The sequence below is a fragment of the Physella acuta genome, unplaced genomic scaffold (assembly GCF_028476545.2).
Source record: "Physella acuta isolate Inbredline_101_S28 unplaced genomic scaffold, ASM2847654v3 ptg000934l, whole genome shotgun sequence".
NCBI lineage: Eukaryota > Metazoa > Mollusca > Gastropoda > Physidae > Physella > Physella acuta.
Window position 1 is genome coordinate 226,940 of NW_026732451.1, and position 19,867 is coordinate 246,806.

The following is a 19,867-nucleotide window of genomic DNA, read 5'->3' on the forward strand; positions in this document are numbered from 1 at the left end:
ATGGCGTCTTCAAGAAAAGGTCGTCTTAAGCTGGAGGACGAGGCTGTCTTACAGGAGAACCTGGTGTACCTGATCAAAGAGGTCGACGCCCTGGATATCGTCGATGTTTTATTTGCCAAAAATGTTTTCACCCTTGATGACAAACACGTCATCAGTGGCATGCCCACGGCCACAGGACGAATGAGGACACTCTTGGACAAACTGTTCCATGCCGGCTCGGGTCCAGCGTTTGGTCACTTTCTGGAGGCTCTGGACGAGAACTACTCGCACGTGTCAGCCCGACTGAGACAGGGAGCCTCAGCAGGTAGGTTTGGGGGGAGTCATGAATGGGGAGTAGACTTGATGTTGTTTTATGTGTCAAGTTGTGTGTTGGTGTCAAGACAGGGGCCTAGCAGGTACGTTTGATGGAGTCATACATGGGGAGTAGACCTTACTTTACTTACTTAATCCTCATCACTCGCTGTGGAGTATAGGGCAACAACAAATCTCCGCCATTCCACTCTGTCTTGAGCGAGCCACTTTAGTTCATGCCAGGTCTGCACTTCTTCTTCCATCTCTCTCCTCCATGTTCCCAGTGGTCTTCCTCTATTTCTCTTTCCGGGTGGGTTCCACTTCAGCGCCATGTTGGGGAGTCTTCTTTTGCTCATTCGTAGGACATGGCTCAGTCATCTCCATCTCCTCATTCGAACTTCTGAAACAATGTCGTTTAATCCTGTCCGTAGCCATATTTCCTTGTTCGGGACTTTGTCGTCCCACTTCATCCTGAGAATAGTTAGATGAATCTTCTTTCAAAGCCTCTTAGGCGGCTCTCTCCTTTCTTGTTTAGTTTCCATGACTCTGCAGCATAGAAGAGTACAGAACGTACATTAGACTTGTAGATCCTTATTTTTGGTTCTCTACTGCAGTGAAGATGATTTCCAGATCTTAGCGAGTCTGTTGAAAGCTTGCGCTGACATTGCTATTCTGGTGGCCATTTCTTTCTCTATGCTGCCATTTGCTGATATATAGCTGCCGAGGTACTTAAAGTCTTCGACCTCTTCTAGATCTGCTCCATTCGCAAAGGACTTGAGAGCACTTTTGGTTTTTATTTTCATAGACCTGGCGTTGTTTTATTGTGTCTAGTTTTTTATTGGTGTCAAATTGCTAGTGTCAAGTTGTGTGTTAGTGTCAAGTTGTGTATTATTGACGAGTTTCACCGGCAACAATTGTCTGAAAATAAAAACGGTACAGAGTTGGACCGAAATACTTTGATTTTAGTTAACCCAACTTTCATTTAGAGTTTAGAGGTACGGGTGTGATGTGTTTTAATAAGCCGGTTATCTTGTGGAATGTATTGGTTTATTTGCAGATAACATTTATTAATTTCTTAGAAAACATATAAGGATGTGAATGGAAATAGGTTAAGGAATACGTCTCTGCACAATTTTGGATTTAGACATTGTTTAAGGTTAAAAACAATTATGTTTGAACTTACGGCTTTTACAAATTTAAGAATTTAGGTTACAATTTAGGATGTTGGTTTGATTTACTTATTGCAGGTTTACAATCGGGACAAAACAAAACCATATATTAAGGGTTTAGTTTTGGGTTACGTTTAGGTTCTAGATTTCTTATAACGGGCCATACAGATGTCAACAGATTATCGAAGAATATCTCTAATCAATACTCAGTCTGAAGTTAACATATTTGTAGAAACGTTTTTTATTCAGGAAAGTGGGAAGAAAGGAGTGGGGGCATTTCTAAACTAGAGCTATATGCTATAAATTTGAATAACTTCTAAAATATTTTATATTGTTTTATATTAAAAGTGTACTCATTTTTGTTATAACTGAAATATGGCGTATTTTTATTAAGGGTCATTTGGTTGAAATATATTCGAGTACCTTTGGTGAAAGAGTACATGCATTGCATCAGCACCATAGAGTACTTGTGTCGAACCCCCGAATAAAACTAATTGATGTAATTTTTTTATTCCTTTTCTAGACTCACGTGCTTCACGTCATTTGACCAACGATCACATAAAAAATAGTTCAAGTACAACAAACAACAGGCCTCACACAAATACAACTAAAGATGAACCGTCTTATAAACTGAAACTTGAGGCCTTGGAGGAGGAAAAGAACCAACTTTTAGAGAGAATTAAAGAGCTGGAAACTTGCCAAGCCCAGAGACATGTTGAGGTCTCAGTACCTGTGGGTAAACTACAACACGCTCTGATGCTGGGATGTTTTGGTAGTTTTGACGACTGTCGTGTCAGCTACAACCGACTGACCAAACTGGCCACCATACGGGGGAAGGAGGCCGATGTGAGTAACCAGATACGTAAGATTGTCACTGAGGTGAAGCGGATAAAAACAGCCAAAATATTTTTAACGGAGTTGATGCTGCAACTGTTGTCGACACAGAAGGCGTGGTGTGTCCTGGGTGATTTGACCCACTTGGGGCAGGTGAAGTACATGTTAAAGACACATTATCTGCTGCTTGCTAGTAACGATGATGTCGTATTGCACCGCGCGATGACTCATCTTCTTCGTATTTTAAATCACAAAGTTGTTGCAAGGTCCACTGAAGCGATATTAATAGACACGTTGACGTCATTGAAAGATCACTTAGAAAAAGATCTTTTAGTTCGAGTTACGTGGAATGTGGAAAAGACGGAAATTTATTTGGAAGGTCTGGAGGAAGATGTGCTGATCTCTAGGAGACAAACCCAAACGTTGATTGGTGACCATCTAGAATATGAAACAACACATCACATGCTACAGTGTACGTACCTACAAAAGTTTCACCAATCGGCGTTGTTCAAACTATTCAGGGAGACAGAAGAAACCAATCCCTTGTGTTGTAGGCCTGATACTGCTGTTGTATCGTTTCATACCTTCATGCACCTGGCTGATGACGTCATCACCAGGACCTGGAATCTGCACACTCTCTGTGGTCAGCTCATGACAGATGTCATTCTTGTCATTCGGGGATTCCAAGATGAACTTATTCAGGAGAACATTTCTGAGTTCCAGTCTAAGGAAAAATGTGTTGTGACGTCAAATGTTTCAGACTTTCTCCGTGATGAAGACGTCAAACCTGATGATAAAGACGTCAAGCCTGTTGATGACGCTGTTAAACCTGACGATAAAGACTTCAAATTTGTCCGAAATCAAGCAGGTTTAGCACATAGTTCTAGTTTGTTTAAAGATTTCAACACAGTGAAAATAAAATGTGGCTGTATTGATGAGGAAAACACTGACGTGATTGTGTATCAGTGGAATGATGCTGCGTGCCCGAGTGTTTCGGCTGATGTCGTTAAAATGTGTCAAGCAGAAAGACAAAAAAATCCTAAGGCTATAATCTTTATCCTAGCCAAGCAACTGAGCACAGACTTTAGTTATGTTACGTGTACAAGACTTGGTTCTAATTCCAGGTCAGATCTGGTGACTGTCTACAAAACGATCCTGGATAAGGTGCTGGAGCTTGGCGCCACGTCTGTAGCAGTTCCTGCCCTCACCTTCACGGAACTTCCTGTTGACGATGTGATCCTCATCGCACGGAGGACAATCAATCGTTACATAACTCTCAGACCTATCGATGTACACATTGTCATCGACGACAAAGATACATTCCTTAAACTGAACGTACCAACAGCAAATGATGTTTCACTAGAAGAGAAGGGTTGTGAATATGAAATTGTTCCTGTGTTAAATATAGATCCACGAATACTTCCTGAGGTGTCTATTACCGCAGACAAAAACACGGATCTAGATTCAGTTATGGTGAGACTTTGTGGCCAGATTTTTCATAAATGTTTGTATACAAGTGAAGTCAGTAGCAGCGCCATCAATTTCTGGCCAGATGGGCTACACAACATGCTCGTAGAGAGATGCAAATCTTTGACAGTTTGTCTCAAGCTTGTCTCTGATCAAACTACAATTACATGCAAACTGAAAGGGTTGCAGAAAGATGTAGAGCTGATAAAATCTTTGATTGACGCCGAGGTTCAAAAAGTGTCTGACGCCTTACAGAAACACGCCATCGCTACCTACAAGACCCACCAGCGTCACCGAGTGACTTTCTTAAAGTATGCCTCTGGTGTTGACGAGATCTGCCCGTCATACTGGACTCTGTTCAACGATAAAACTTTCTGGAGGGGCGTGGTCAATCACCCGGACCAAGCGGTAGATCTGAAGTCCAGACAATCGTACCTGATAGATGTCGATGACGTCACGCGGCAAGCGGTGTCCGATCTTGTCTTAAAGACGTGGGATCTAAACCACGCCGGAGAAGGCCGTGACGCCGCGGGGTTGGAGGACAACACGGGAATCCACATCGTCAACGTCCAGAGGTATGAGAGCCTCCAGACATTCCAGCGCTACTCACACAGCAGGAAAAGTTTGTTTAGCAAAATGTCGGAAAGTGGGAAACTGTGCTGCGACTTGTCTAAGATTTTGCCAGGCCATCAAATCAAAACCACCAAGCTACTGGGCAGTGTGTTGAGCCAAGAGCTGTACAGCGAGATCAACGAGCATTTTCTCTTCTTTGGCATCAAGCCAGGGCTGGCTGACGCCCTAAGGACGGGGAGTCTCAGCCCGCTGTTCTCTACATCCGGGATCTTAGGGCGGGCTCTTTATTTCGCTGAGGAGTCAACCAAATCAAACCAACATACAGACCTAACTCCTACCAGGAAAGGTAATGTACGACATAGTGTGTGCAGTATTAAACTGCATGGCTATACAAACAACAGCGCTCTCTCTTTCTCTCTCCATATATATATATATATATATATATATATATATATATATATATATATATATATATATATATATATATATATATATATATATATATATATATATATATATATATATATATATATATATATATAGCACAACCCAGTCACATTGGATACACCTTAGAATCAGATAAACATTTTGTTTTCTAACAGAGCCTACAGTATGTCGCCAGCCACCAGGAACTGAGTTGTATTTGTGTCTGGTTCGAGTCCTGCTGGGAAATCCATACGTTATTGACAAGAAGCATAGGAGAGTGACTTCTGGTGGTATGTATAGTTTTGGTGTTGAGATTTAGTGGTATTTTTGTCATGTTTTTTATATTTCGTAGTTTTGTGTATGTTGATGACATGTTGTGGAATGTTCGAAACTTATAAATATATTTTTCTCATGCATATCCCCGAACATTTGAAACTGTTCTACTTCTATTTTCACGTGCTATTGTGTGTGTTCCATGCTCATGTGCTGTGTGTGTTCTACACCCATGCTCATGTGCTGTGTGTGTTCTACACCCATGCTCATGTGCTGTGTGTGTTCTACACCCATGCTCATGTGCTGTGTGTGTGTTCTACGTCCATGTTCATGTGCTGATGTTGTGTTTTCTACGTCCATGTTCATGTGCTGTGTGTGTTCTACGTCCATGTTCATGTGCTGATGTTGTGTTTTCTACGTCCATGTTCATGTGCTGTGTGTGTTCTACGTCCATGCTATTGTGCCTATGGTGTATGTGTTCTACGTCCATGCTCATGTGGTGTGTGTGTTCTACGTCCTTGCTCATATGCTGTGTGTGTTTTGCCCAGGCGATCGTTTCACCGGCCCCCCATGTGTCAAGTGTGAAGACGAGACGTGCACTAAAAACCATCCCATGTATGACTCGATCATTCTTGACGATGACGGCTTGATGTTCAGGAAATTTGTCATTTACAATGAGAATTGTTGTTATCCTGAATACTTAATTACATACAGGAGAGAGGTATTTGTGTGACATGATAACATACATAATAACATACAGGAGAGAAGTCCTCGTCTATGGAATCACGTGACTTAATTACATACAGACGGTCGCCGCTAAAGCAGCCTGTAACCTTATTACATACATACAAATATCCGTTGCTGAAGACAAACTGTAACTTTACAACTCACAGACGAATGAAACAAATAAATGGCTGATGTTACTAAATTCAATATAGACTAACGTGAACCTTAGTGGGATGTTGTGACCCTACAATGTACAGAGTGATCTCAATAAGTGAAAGAAACCTGATAGTGTTGAAACCTTACAGTATTACCTCCTTAACTGATATCACTAAAATATAATTAAGGCAGGTATAAAATTTAATATTATGATAATTGTTGTGCAAAATGGGATAAGCGCAGTTTTGTTAAAATAAAAACCACACAGACATAATAGGAATGGAATAAATATTTATTTAGTTTTTGGGGTCCACAATCCTCCTGTATTTGATGACGTACTCAGGGTAGCACTGATCCCTGTCGTAGACCACGAACTCACGGAATTGAGCGCCCCCATCTAACATGACGGAGTCGTACAGGACCTGGTTAGGACATGAGCACCTGTCCTTCTGGCATTGAACACACGGTGGTCTGGTCAGTTTCTCAGGGCCTGATACAATAGATATCGTCAGTTAGGTGAGAAGCTACTTTTTACATAAACAATGCTCAAACACAACACAAAAACAACACAAACACAACACAAACACAACACAAACACAACACAAACACAACACAAACACAACACAAACACAACACAAACACAACACAAACACAACACAAACACAACACAAACACAACACAAACACAACACAAACACAACACAAACACAACACAAACACAACACAAACACAACACAAACACAACACAAACACAACACAAACACAACACAAACACAATACAAACACAACACAGCACAAACACAAAAGAAAACATGCCGCGCCTGATTCAGTGAATGACTATAAAACCCCCAGCTTGTCCGCAAACCGAAAGATAGAATAATAAATAATAAGCAGTACATTCAGTGTATAAAATAAATAAAAGGCAGTATTTAAAATATCCGAGCACTTTATCGATTCATGCATTTTTTTTTCAATTCTTTAAAGTAAATAAACCGGGAGTGATCTCCCCTAAACTTTCTCGAATATTCTAATATAACTTGGAATATAGACATGATTTTTAATTACTTAAACTTTTAAAAATAGAATAGAATCTCATAGAAAAAAGAATTGCGCACCAAGCGAACGCCAAAACAAGATGTGCATAATAGTGCTCAATATTATTAGTACTTTATAAATTTACATGCGTTTTTTGAGAAACGGAAATAGCGTAATTTAGTACTTCCGGTCAACGGAAATTACTCAAAATTTGAAAGAAGGTAGAGAATTAGATCTTTTACTTACATGTGAAATTTCATTTATCTATCTGAAATACTACTCAAGTTATAGGCTTTTGAAAAATTCAAAGTAGAAAAAGTACCACTTCCGGTTATCGGAAATCGCTCAAAAGTTGATCAGTATTTACGATTTTGATAAAATACATATATGAAATTTCATCAACCTAGCTGTAACGGTACTCAAGTTATCATGTTTACACACAGACAGAAACACAGACACACAGACAGACACAGAGACATACGGACAAGATTGCAAAATTATGTTGTTCCGTATCAGTGAGGTGTGATTTTTTTTTTTTTTTGCACGATTACAAGACTTTCTCTATACTTCGTTTATACGAGAAAGTTAAAAAAAATCACAATAGAGTTTCATGAGTTAAACGATTGCGCACCTAATGAATGTGATGACACGTATATAATGTTGAGGAATAGTTGATCAAAAAATATCATTAGTAGACAGTGCGTTCAGTGAATAAAATAAATAAAAGATAACCTTTTATCAATCCATGCTAATTATAATATTCCAACAGTAATGTCCTCTTACACGTCTACAGAATTTGCATTCACATTTTGCTAATTACATTATTCCAACAATAATTTCGTCTTGGAGATTTTGCATTCCCATTTTTTAATTAGCGTGAGTTGAATTTATTTTTAAATTACCTCCCTTCGCTAAATTACAAAAGAGCTTATTTAATTAGTTTTTTATTAAAATGTATTCATTTTTTCTAGTAATCCAAACGAAAATAATATTTGACATTGATCCATTTAATATGTTTTAGCAATGTGCGTGTATTTAATATTTTCTTTACGTGTAAGAGTAAAAACAGTGACAACTATAAAATAAATTTAAGTCGTTATATAAACAAACTCTACTCTATTACTTATAATAAGACACTGCGATGCAAGTAAAAAGCACGACACATGATGTGTTTATATATATATATATATATATATATATATATATATATATATATATATATATATGTGTGTGTATATTGCTTTATTGTTATATTTAAATCATATATATAACAATTCAGACGTTTACTGCTATTTCTTGTTTACTATGTTGACTGAACTTATGTTCGTGTTGAATCAGATGCATTACTTTAATAAAAACCATCCTATAACATTCTCGGTGTAATAGTTTTATATTTTCGATGGGTTTTTTTTTAATAAATTATCCGTGGCCTCTACATGCCGTCTAGGGTCATATGGTATTCTGTACATGTGCCAAAAGTTGTGTATTAACGCTTTTTCTTGTGTACTCGAATGACTTATTTCTTCCCCAATCTGTCTTGTCTTGTATACGCTCAAGGCCGACGTGATACAACGTTATAAGAACATTACAAGATAATTTTAATGCTAAATACAATTTTAAATGAAGCTAGGTATGAAATAAATCACTCAACCTGTGATGTACGGGCTATTCCGAGATATGACGTATACGTCTCCTAGCAACACGCGCATTAACAGCAGGACGCCATCTTGTCCACGTGATGTTTGAGAGTCTGTGGAAATAAAGACATAAAGACAAATTAAAGAAATACTACAAATCAAAAAATTGATTATGTTCACTAATTGGGGTTGTGTGAACATCAACAAAAGCTGACGTGTGAATGGGGGCTCGCCAAAGATCAAACTTGAATGAACAACATAAAACCTACCAGTGTACTGGTCAGAAAAAAACCTACCCGTGTACTGGTCAGAAAAAACCTACCCGTGTACTGGTCAGAAAAAACCTACCTGTGTACCAGAAAAAACCTACCTGTGTACCAGAAAAAACCTACCCGTGTACTGGTCAGAAAAAAACCTACCCGTGTACTGGTCAGAAAGAACCTACCTGTGTACCAGAAAAAAACCTACCTGTGTACCAGAGAAAACCTACCTAAGTACCAGAGAAAACCTACCTAAGTACCAGAGAAAACCTACCCGTGTACTGGTCAGAAAGAACCTACCTGTGTACCAGAAAAAAACCTACCTGTGTACCAGAGAAAACCTACCTGTGTACCAGAGAAAACCTACCTGTGTACTGGTCAGACTTGGTGACCATCTCTGCTGTATAAATGCCTTTACCCAGCATACAATGGGACCCACCGACCCGAGGGTCAAGTCCATTATTGAGAACAGCGTCCACAAGATTTGCCTTGGTGCCGTGAAACAGGTAGTGCTCGTTAATCTCAGTGTACAACTCTTTCTTCATGAACCGTTGTATGACGTCAGTGGTTCTAACGGCACCCCTGGAGCCTAGCAGCTGATCTACGGGCTTACACAGACGTCTCTTTGAGTACATGGACTCACACATCCGCTTCCGTTTGTCGTTGTAGATCTTAAACAGCCGTTGGTTCTCTACTCTCTGCACGCTGACAACTTGTATGGAATTATGACGTAGTCCGCGAGCATCTCGACCCACGCCGATGGACGACTGGTCGAAGGTTTGAAACACCAGGTCAGTGATCGCTTCTCGTGTGATTCTGCCGACGTAAACCAACGGATGCGTCGAGTCTAGACTTATAGAACTACTTCCGGCATCCATGTTGCAGCGCCAATAGGGCGGGACATCGTCTTTCTGGGCAGCGAGCCCCAGAAACTCCACTGTCCCCCTTGGCATTGAAAGAACAGGTTTAACTTTGGCCCACAACATCTGACCAACACAGCTATACAGCTCGGACAGCCGTGTGTTGCTGTACAAAGCTGTTTCGTGTCTGTTGTCAAATATGAGCGTGATGTTTGGACCGTGGGTGTCGATGACGCACTCAATCTCTGGCTCTAGCTCGTCCAGGGAGGGTCTGATTACATTTGTTGAGATCATTTTCTTGACTTGCTGCAACTTTTTCCTGTCAGGAAATTCTTGTTCCAGTTTAACACGATAAGTGACCAGCTGTTGCTTCATAGTTTCCAACAGTGTTTGGGCCAGTTTCACGTGTTTTGCTTTCCCCTGGAAGCTTATATAAATACTGTCGTCTGTTTGTATATGTTTTAAAACTTCTACTTTTGTAAGCTGTTCCTGCATTTTTTCAGATGAAAATCTGTTTAAAAATTTAGACCATGGTTGTTTTACTTGAAAAACCGAAGAAGTTTTTTGTTTCGCCGAGTTTCTTGAGGTCGGTCTGTGTTGAGTGGCTGGCGATCTAGCACGAACCTGTGCTGTGTATGAAACGACGGGGTGGGCTCCAAACTTGATTTGTACTTGGCATGGGCTAGCTTTTTTGTCGGTAGTGTTCGAGCCTGGTGGCGCATGTGTGGGTGAGGGCAGTGATGGATGTATTTGTGAGGGCAGTGATGGATGTATTTGTGAGGACAGGGACGTCTGTAGGCGAGCCAATCGTTCCACACGAAGCCACTGTCTATGGGAGGAACTTTTGCTCCAGAACACGAAAAGTTTGAGCTTTTTACCAACGGATTGTTGAGGAGTTGCTGCATTTTGTTCATTGCCTGTATCTTCTGGGTGGATTTTGTTTTGTGTGTTTAAATGTGGAGGACGTTTTATTATAGACACGGTCGCTCCCATGTTGCCAGTGTTTTCACTCTGAAAAAAGTAAAGTAAAAGCATAGTGTTGGCCTTTTAGATAAGAAATTGTCAGCGTATATTTAACAAATGTATACAACCGCTCATGAAACTAACCTAACTAAGGCAATATAACTGAGAAAGTTGTTTCTGATAACGTTATAACTTTTGGTAACTCTTGTGTGAGTATCAACTAATGATCTCTACGGACATTGGCAGCCTATAAAACTGTAACTTTAGCTCATTACCTGTACACTGATTAAGCCATTAACACACAATACAGTTACATCCTGGAGCTGACTTAATGTTGAGGACGCGGGTTGACCAACACACTTACTCGTGTGTGTTAACTACTACACACGTTCAATGTTACGTCATTCGCGGAATTTAAAAAAAATCAGAAGCGGCAATTACACGCAGAGAAATTTACATTGACACCATTGAATCAACATTGATATTATCGATTTGAGTTGTATTGAAATCGTCGCTAATAATGTCTCTGCCTTAGTTTTGTCTGTTTGCTGTGTAGAGAAGTGCCAGCCAAGTCCTAGAGGGCATTCAGCATTACTGGCACCATTCCAGCTCAGTGTCGCTCTACTGCACCTAGTCACGAGAGACACATTACACACACGAGGCGTCTGTCAGTGACATGTCAGTACCGTGGCATAACTGACACGTGACATCTCTGACATAAGTCAGAAGTTTTACTGTCTTGACCACTGGACACTGTTACATACATTCAGACCGATTGATCTTCACTTCTTCTACTGTAGGATTTAGGTTGATTAATTTAAATTAGCTTCTTGTAAGATGATAAAATATTCTTAGACACTGATAAATACCCATACGGAAATACACACACACATTCATATATATATATATATATATATATATATATATATATATATATATATATATATATATATATATATATATATATATATATATATATATATATATATATATATGAACTTACCGTCTAGCTAGTGAATGAAAACAACATGCCTAAGTCGACTCAATCAAGTGACACTTGAAACTGCCTGTAATTGTCATGGCGTCTCTGTCGATCGGGAAATTCCAGTTTCTATTCCCTAAAATTTCTTCGAAAAAATCTGTTTCTATATCAATAAAAACGTTTTTAAAATTGTCTATCAAACAAATCTGTTGAAATTTAATGTGATGTGTAAATTAATTAACTTGTTTAAGTTATCAGTAGCCCAATTAAACACTCTTTAACAATTTTAACAGTTACGTGGTCGGGTTAGGGAATTTGTGGCAGCTTCTGTGAATTCTAACACTTCCTCGAACTTTGGACTGACAAAACATTTTTAGCGTTAGGGGGATATGGTTATCTAACGATGAGACTCTGATTCAGACTCAGTACAACGTAGGCGCTATAAATAGAAGCGAAATTACGCCGTTTTTAAAAACCATTTTCAACCTTTATACAATGTTAATCGCTGATATATCAAACAACTAAATCATAATTTTTACTGTGTGCAAAGCGTATCCAGCAAATAAATTTTATATGAAAAATATACAGAATGTTATAATGTGTGTAACAATTAAAACGTAATGTATTATGTATTTACTACTAAATAAAACTGTAGAACAACCTTTGGAAAAAGTAATTCGTTTGACTTATACTAGTTCACAAGCAAAATTTGTATCTTCAAACCTCTCAGAAGTTAGAACATTCAATCGTCGTGATCTAAGGGCTCGATAATATAGTTAATGACGTCACTACTCTTTGCCTACATTTTATATGTTAGACCATGTAGACGACTTGTAATGTTTTATACAGTATAACCAACTTATGTGTTACAAATGGGGCCAACTTGTTATGGTTTATTAAATGTGGCCGAATTGTTATGTTTTATTCAATATGTCAACGTATATGTTACCCAATATGACAGCCTGAATACACTGTTATTTTGATCTTAGCCAACACATATTTTGTCACGTCGCTGTTCTATTGACTTTAAGTGTGCTTAAGTCGTGTTGTGTTACAGCTGATGCGGCTAAAATAAAATTCCGACTAAGCCAAAATAATATGCTGACAAGGCCAAAATAAAACGTGGACACAGTTTAATTGTGCGGTAAATAGAAGGCCCCTTACTTTAGTTAGTAAGTTTTAATTATTTCATGCAAGATTAATTACGCATCCAATTAAGTCAAATTTGATGTCAGATTGCATTGTCATCGTGTCTTGAACAACGTAATAAGTAAGAAACGAATCGGTCACTTAAAAGTGCTCGAAATTTCGCTCATCAGTTTCGATATCTGACGACAGAAGAAGTTAGTTAATTAAAAACTTGTAATAAAAACTAAAATATATAGGGGAACAAGTTTTTAAAATACACATAATTAAACTGGAATGTAACATGACAACCTATAGTATTTTTAATCAATTTATTTTGTAAAACATTGCAACAACATAGTGACAACAAAATTAGTGTACAAAAACAAGTGTATTTGTACAGGCTTATACTTAGGTCGTAATGTCCGTCTATTTGTCAGCCTGTCTGAGATAAGTTGATAATTTGTCGTCAAATATTATAACAAAATGTTCACCTAATTCTCATTCAACTTTTGAGAAAAATAAATAAAAGCATTAGTCGCAAAAAAATATTTCAGTGACCATTTAATTAAAGAGAGAAAGTACTTTTATTTTCTTTTATAATGTCAGTCAGACAGATACACAATCAGACGTATAGATATACAGAAAGGCAGACATCCACACGATCTCAAATTCCAGCCAATCAAACGTTTCTTCCATTATTTTCTTTTAATGTAACGTTAAACGCCCCCCCCCCCCCCTCCCATTGCTTGACAAACAAATCAGTGGTTCAATTAGGCAGTGATCTCATGTTCTAATACAGCAATTTTTTGGGATCCACAATCCTCCTGTATTTGATGACGTACTCCGGATAGCACTGGTCCCTGTCGTAGACCACGAACTCACGGAATTGAGCGCCTCCATCTAACATGACGGAGTCGTACAGGACCTGGTTAGGACATGAGCACCTGTCCTTCTGGCATTGAACACATGGTGGTCTGGTCAGTTTCTCAGGGCCTGGTACAACAAACACAAGAACACTGTGAGACGTTGTGTCATATATCTCGCTCCATATCTAACATAAAACCTAATGCTAGCTTGTTTGCTCGTGTGTTTCTTAAATTGTTTAGACAATAAATATGAAGGCAAGTTATTTAACTAAATCAATCTCTATACTACTAAAACTCAAGTTTGTTTACATGTTTAAATATTTATTTGTTTTTTTTTTTTGTTTTTTTTGTTTGTCTGATTGCGTAATGGAGAGAATCTGCACTATGTGTAGAGCTGTAAAATAGTATGTAGGTAGAGAACAATTTTTGTTTTCAGACAAATTTATTTAAAGATGTTAATTAATTTATTGATTTATTCATTGGTAGATTAACCACATTAATTTTAAAAGTTTAGAAAAACGACTTTGATTGAGTGAATAGTGACGTCACATGATTTGTTTAATTTTAGTACAATAAATGGCGGCTGCAATACAAGATTTCTTATTTTATTCAGATCTTTAACGCGTTATACAGCTAATTTTCTGTCTGCTATAAATTTAACAATATGTCCGTTTGCTGTTTTTATTATGTTTATAATTTTCAACAGTTCTTTTTATTTTAGTATACAATAAATTTCTCTAGATCTAGAATCTACAAATCAGCTGTCGAAGGAAGGAAAAGTTATAGATCTAGAAAAAAAGTAAAATATATTAGTAGTTACGTCCGTTATTCTACAAGCCAAGATAGATAAGATGTTAGTGTATTAAGTTTCCATGCGTGTGGCATGGGCTCGAGACACATCATGTCAATGTTAATTTTTTTTCAATTTTCTTTTAGATGTGAATGATAAAGTTGTCTATCAGAACTTTGCGGGATACAGGGCAGGTGAGTTAGAGTTCACCTGTTTCTGTGTGATCAGCATATGAAGGGATAGTGTAGTCAGAGCCATGCTCGGCCGAAATATTTTTTAACGATAAAAACATGTTGTCTTAGACTTGTGGGACACTGAGCAGGTGAAGTAGAGTTGGGTATGTGTAGAGTTCATCTGTGACGTCAGCATATGAAAGGATACTGTGGTCAGGCCCATGCTCTGCCGAAATCGGTGTTTTTAAAGGACAAAAACGTCTGAGGTGTGTCATCTTTTTTAATGTGGGTTCTGGTTATTTTGTGATGGTAAGTGACAGACGTGATGTCATTTATGGATGACCCACCAAAAACCACAGTTATCTAATGATAACGGGTGGTCTAGTAAACTTTAAAATTCGACAATTTGAAATATCTCTTTAAGTATTATTGGGAAAATATTATTTTCTGAAGAATATAATATTATAATAGACTAATGGACTAAATATAATCCTACAGTTTCTAAATAAGAAAAGCTGGGTGTGACCTGTGATGTACGTGCTATTCCTAGATATGACGTACACATCTCCCAGCAACACACGCGTCAAAAGTAGGACGCCATCTTGTCCACGTGATGTTTGGGTGTCTGGAAATATTGGTCATTGAGACATTCAAAAGTAAAACACGATGTATCAAGTTCAAAGTTGGGAGGGGGGGGGGGGGAGAAAGCATTTTTTAAAGTTGAAGTCCGATGATTATATTCATAAGCGTGCCGAGATTTTAACAAAAGTGTCAATACAGTTTTAAAGTGAATGAAGAACATAAAACCTACCCGTGTACTGGTCAGAAAAAACCTACCTGTGTACCAGAGAAAACCTACCTGTGTACTGGTCTGACTTGGTGACCATCTCAGCTGTATAAATGCCTTTACCCAGCAGACAGTCCGACCCACTGACCCGTGGGTCAAGTCCATTATTGAGAACAGCGTCCACAAGATTTGCCTTGGTGCCGTGAAACAAGTAGTGCTAGTTGATTTCCAGGCACAACTCTTTTTTCATAGAAGGTTTTATAACGTCATTTGTTCTAACGGCGCCCCTGGAGCCTGGCAGCTGATCTACGGGCTTACATAGACGTCTCTTTGAGTACATGGACTCACACATCCGCTTCCGTTTGTCGTTGTAGATCTTAAACAGCCGTTGGTTCTCTACTCTCTGCACGCTGACAACTTCTATGGAATTATGACATAGTCCGCGAGCATCTCGACCCACGTCAATGGACGACTGGTCGAAGGTTTGAAACACCAGGTCAGTGATCGCCTCTCGTGTGTTAGCCATCACGTCAACGAGTCTGAATGAAGTATTGCCATCATTTGTTCGATAGCTCCAGTAAGATGGGACATCATCATTCTGAGCAGCGAGCCCTAATATCTCAAGTGACCCTAACGGCCTGGCTAAAACAGGTTTAACTTTGGCCCACAACATCTGACCAACACAGCCATACAGCTCGGACAGCCGTGTGTTGCTGAACAAAGCTGTTTCGTGTCTGTTATCAAATATGAGCGTGATGTTTGGACCGTGGGTGTCGATGACGCACTCAATTTCTGGCTCTAGCTCGTCCAGGGAGGGTCTGATTACATTTGTTGAGATCATTTTCTTGACTTGCTGCAACTTTTTCCTGTCAGGAAATTCTTGTTCCAGTTTAACACGATAAGTCACCAGCTTTTGCTTCATAAATTCCAACAATGTATCGGCCAGTTTCACGTGTTTTGCTTTCCCTTGGAATTTAATGTAAATCTTGTCGTCTCTACGCTCGCTCTTTAAAACATCAACAGATTTAAGCATCCTCAACATTTTCTTGTGTGAAAATCTGTTTATAATTTTGGACAAATGTTTGTCCACTTGAAAAATGGATGTCGTGTTCTGTCTCTGCGCGTTTCTTGAAGTAGGTCTTTGCTCCACACCTGGTATTCTATCACGGAGGTTCGCAGTGTATGAAACTCTAGGGCTAGAACCAAACTCTATTTGTATGTGGCCAGGCTGATCCTCATTGTCGGCAAGGTTAGGCTTTAGGGTCGCTTTTAGATGTGGGGGTAATGACGACTGAAGACGAGCCAATTGTTCCAAACGAAGCCACTGCCGATTAGAGGGGTTTTTAGAGCAGAATACTAGTTTATCAAACCATCTTTTAAGAGTTTCTACCTTCGTGCCCTGTGCATCTTGAGGATGAATTCTGTTAGCGGTAGATGTACATCCACCCATGATGCTTGATATTTCACTCTGAAGGAAATTTAACATAGTGAGGTGGTTTCTACTTAATACATGTGAGAGTTTAATCAATGAAATTTATTGAAAAGTATCGTTAACAATTCATATTTATCGACATCACAACGTATTACCCAGCATACACTGATGTTTTTGTCGGTTATCTTTTAATACTACAAATTTATCTGTAGGATATAAAATTCAACAAACGATATGCATTTGGAATCTTTTATTTTTTTAAAATTCTGTTTGTGCTTCTATTTGCGGACAAGTTGTTCCAACCAGCCAGCCCCACCCCCCCCCCACCCCCCCCCCCCCCACTCACGCAAATATAAAATGTGAAATCTTTTGGAAACTACGGAGTTCTAGATTCTATACCATTAAAAAGAATGCAACAATAAACATTTGAACTGAATGTTGGCAGTTCCATTTTTTTTACAAAAATGACTTCTACGCAAGTTTATTATATTGTGTATTTCTCTACTGATTTAAGGCGAACTGGGTAGACGAATAGGGGGGGGGGCTAGGAACAACCTACCCACCCATCATAATTTTAGACAGATAAAACCCATCATTGTTCTATTTTTTATAACTAATATTTGTGTACAGTGTTACATCGGATTGTTTAATTTTATTGACTGCTTCATGGAAGACTGGAAAAAATTAAGCCTGAGATTTGGTAATGATCGTTGAAAAACAGCGTCATTGTAACGACAGAAAGCGTTTAACGAAATACGGCGAGGTAAATAGCGCCGATGTCATTAAGTGAGTAGATACTGCAGTGGTAGAGAATGTAGTTTTGGGAGTTTGTGGGCTTGTGGGCTTAGTTTTGGGAGTAGGAGTGTGAGTGGGCATAGTTTTGGGAGTTTGTGAGCTTAGTTTTGGGAGTAGGAGTGTGAGTGGGCTTAGTTTTGGGAGTAGGAGTGTGAGTGGGCGTAGTTTTGGGAGTTTGTGAGCTTAGTTTTGGGAGTAGGAGTGTGAGTGGGCGTAGTTTTGGGAGTTTGTGAGCTTAGTTTTGGGAGTAGGAGTGTGAGTGGGCGTAGTTTTGGGAGTTTGTGAGCTTAGTTTTGGGAGTAGGAGTGTGAGTGGGCGTAGTTTTGGGAGTTTGTGAGCTTAGGTTTGGGAGTAGGAGTGTGAGTGGGCGTAGTTTTGTGAGTAGGAATGTGAGTAGGAGTGTGAGTGGGCTTAGTTTTGGGAATAGGAGTGTGAGTGTGAGTAGTTTTGAGAGTAGGAGTGTGAGTGGGCGTAGTTTTGGGAGTAGGAGTGTGAGTGGGCGTAGTTATGGGAGTAGGAGTGTGAGTGGGCTTAGTTTTGGGAATAGGAGTGTGAGTGGGAGTAGTTTTGGGAGTAGGAGTGTGAGTGGGCGTAGTTATGGGAGTTTGTGAGCTTAGTTTTGGGAGTAGGAGTGTGAGTGGGCGAAGTTCTGGGAATGATTCAATGATTTGATTCATTGAATAGACGTCAATAATATCGATTTTACTTTATGCTTAATGCATGGCTACTTTATTCCTCTGGCAAACGTTTTAATTTTTGTGGCAAATCCTACAAGTACAACAAGCACATGTACACGTACCCCATTCTCCACACATTACACACCACACACAACACACTCTAAATTATATATCATTCACATTTATAATACATACATAATAAGAAAACTTACTACCTTGGTAGAGCACAACGAATGGGTTCCTTTAAACGCTTCTTATACACCTGCGATATATTGATTTTTTTCTCTTAAACAATAATCGAATCGGCAAACTCCAGGTTTTTAAATTTTTTGATCTTCGTTCTTTCTCCGTCGATACAAGAATGAAAGTTGACAACGAAAAAAAAATCACATCTTTGGTCATCCAAGACAGTAGTTTTCCCTGTGATTTTAATTTCTTTCCATTCTTGCGTCCAGTGTAAGCCAATCTTCTATCTGTACCTACCTGGTCTGAAACTGACCGGTTTACATTGTCTTTCTATCCTCGTTTGGGAATATCCGTATGTAGCATATTCGATACATTAATCAATAATGTAGGCGCTATGAATAAATCCAGCGTTGTTACGGAAGTATTCTTTATGAATTTTCTGACTAGTGCCTCGTAAAAGTATAGTACTCTACAATGTCTTTTAGCTGTAAAGGTGAACATAACGGCCATGTTATGGTATACAACTTACACAATGGATAAGGGGGCTTTTCAAAACATGATATAATTTGCTAGTAGTTAAAGCTGCATTAACCAACCTATGAAGATTAAATTAGTAGCGTCGCTAACTGAAAATGGTATCTTTAATTAATGTGGCAATGGAGGAGGTAGCTATGTGAAAGTGACAATCTATTCACATACACGTATGTTATGTGTATGTTTTACTTTCTAGTGTCGCCGCTGAACTTGCTGTGATGTAAAACGCCAAAACTGATTCCGGTGATAAGCAAATGTACTGCTCACACGTAAACTCAGTGGCGTCGCTAGGTCGGGTGTCACCCGGTGCGACACTTCGTGGTGTCACCCCCAAGTCAAAAAGTATATATATATATATATATATATATATATATATATATATATATATATATATATATATATATATATATATATATATACATATAGGCCTATATATATATATATATATATATATATATATATATATATATATATATATATATATATATATATATATATATATATATATATATATATATAATCGTGTGTGTCGGCCTAAATAAGTCCATAATTTAAATATCCTAATTTATAAATCCCCACGTTCGCACATCTCTCTCTCTCTCTCTTTCTCTGTCCGCAAAAAATTTTCGCCGGACATCACGTCAGAATCGGCAGCGATATATCGAGAATTTTTTACGGACTTTTGTTGAAAATAATATGTTAGATGTTTTAAATGTATAACCACAATTTTATTTAAAGAAGAAAAATAAAAATTTAAGGCGTATTCGAATGTAGAGAAACAGTATTATTTATGCAACCGGAAAAGCATTAATATATGTGAAAAAGAACGCATAAAACTGTGACGTCAC

At 38.5% G+C, this 19,867-nt stretch overlaps 2 protein-coding genes across 3 annotated transcripts; one reads left to right on the forward strand and one right to left on the reverse strand.

Annotated features, from left to right (window-relative positions):
- Positions 1–6,204, forward strand: LOC131953618 (uncharacterized). Its single transcript, XM_059316886.1, has 4 exons — positions 1–304; positions 1,984–4,680; positions 4,937–5,050; positions 5,582–6,204. Exons 1-4 carry the CDS (start codon positions 1–3, stop codon positions 5,764–5,766), a joined length of 3,300 nt encoding a protein of 1,099 aa, XP_059172869.1. The 3' UTR covers positions 5,767–6,204.
- On the reverse strand, positions 6,192–11,912 carry LOC131953627 (uncharacterized). Of its 2 annotated transcripts, none has more exons than XM_059316899.1 (4): positions 11,673–11,912; positions 9,214–10,717; positions 8,601–8,699; positions 6,192–6,405 (listed from the first exon to the last, which is right to left on the reverse strand). In XM_059316899.1, exons 2-4 carry the CDS (start codon positions 10,697–10,699, stop codon positions 6,212–6,214), a joined length of 1,779 nt encoding a protein of 592 aa, XP_059172882.1. In that variant the 5' UTR covers positions 10,700–10,717; positions 11,673–11,912; the 3' UTR covers positions 6,192–6,211. The 2 variants fall into 2 exon arrangements, with proteins under 2 accessions (XP_059172882.1, XP_059172883.1); XM_059316900.1 differs by lacking the exon at positions 11,673–11,912 and adding an exon at positions 10,945–11,217.
- Positions 11,913–19,867: the final 7,955 nt, after the last annotated feature.

What these genes read in the sequence shown, in the direction of transcription:
- LOC131953618 (XM_059316886.1), top strand. Translation starts at nt 1, where the DNA reads ATGGCGTCTTCAAGAAAAGGTCGTCTTAAGCTGGAGGACGAGGCTGTC. An exon ending in GAGACAGGGAGCCTCAGCAG is followed by an intron (nt 305 to 1,983) that starts GTAGGTTTGGGG and finishes TTCCTTTTCTAG; the next exon opens with ACTCACGTGCTTCACGTCAT. An exon ending in TAGGAGAGTGACTTCTGGTG is followed by an intron (nt 5,051 to 5,581) that starts GTATGTATAGTT and finishes TGTTTTGCCCAG; the next exon opens with GCGATCGTTTCACCGGCCCC.
- LOC131953627 (XM_059316899.1), bottom strand. Translation starts at nt 10,699, where the DNA reads ATGGGAGCGACCGTGTCTATAATAAAACGTCCTCCACATTTAAACACA. An exon ending in CAAGTCTGACCAGTACACAG is followed by an intron (nt 8,700 to 9,213) that starts GTAGGTTTTCTC and finishes TTATTTCCACAG; the next exon opens with ACTCTCAAACATCACGTGGA. An exon ending in GAATAGCCCGTACATCACAG is followed by an intron (nt 6,406 to 8,600) that starts GTTGAGTGATTT and finishes CTATTGTATCAG; the next exon opens with GCCCTGAGAAACTGACCAGA.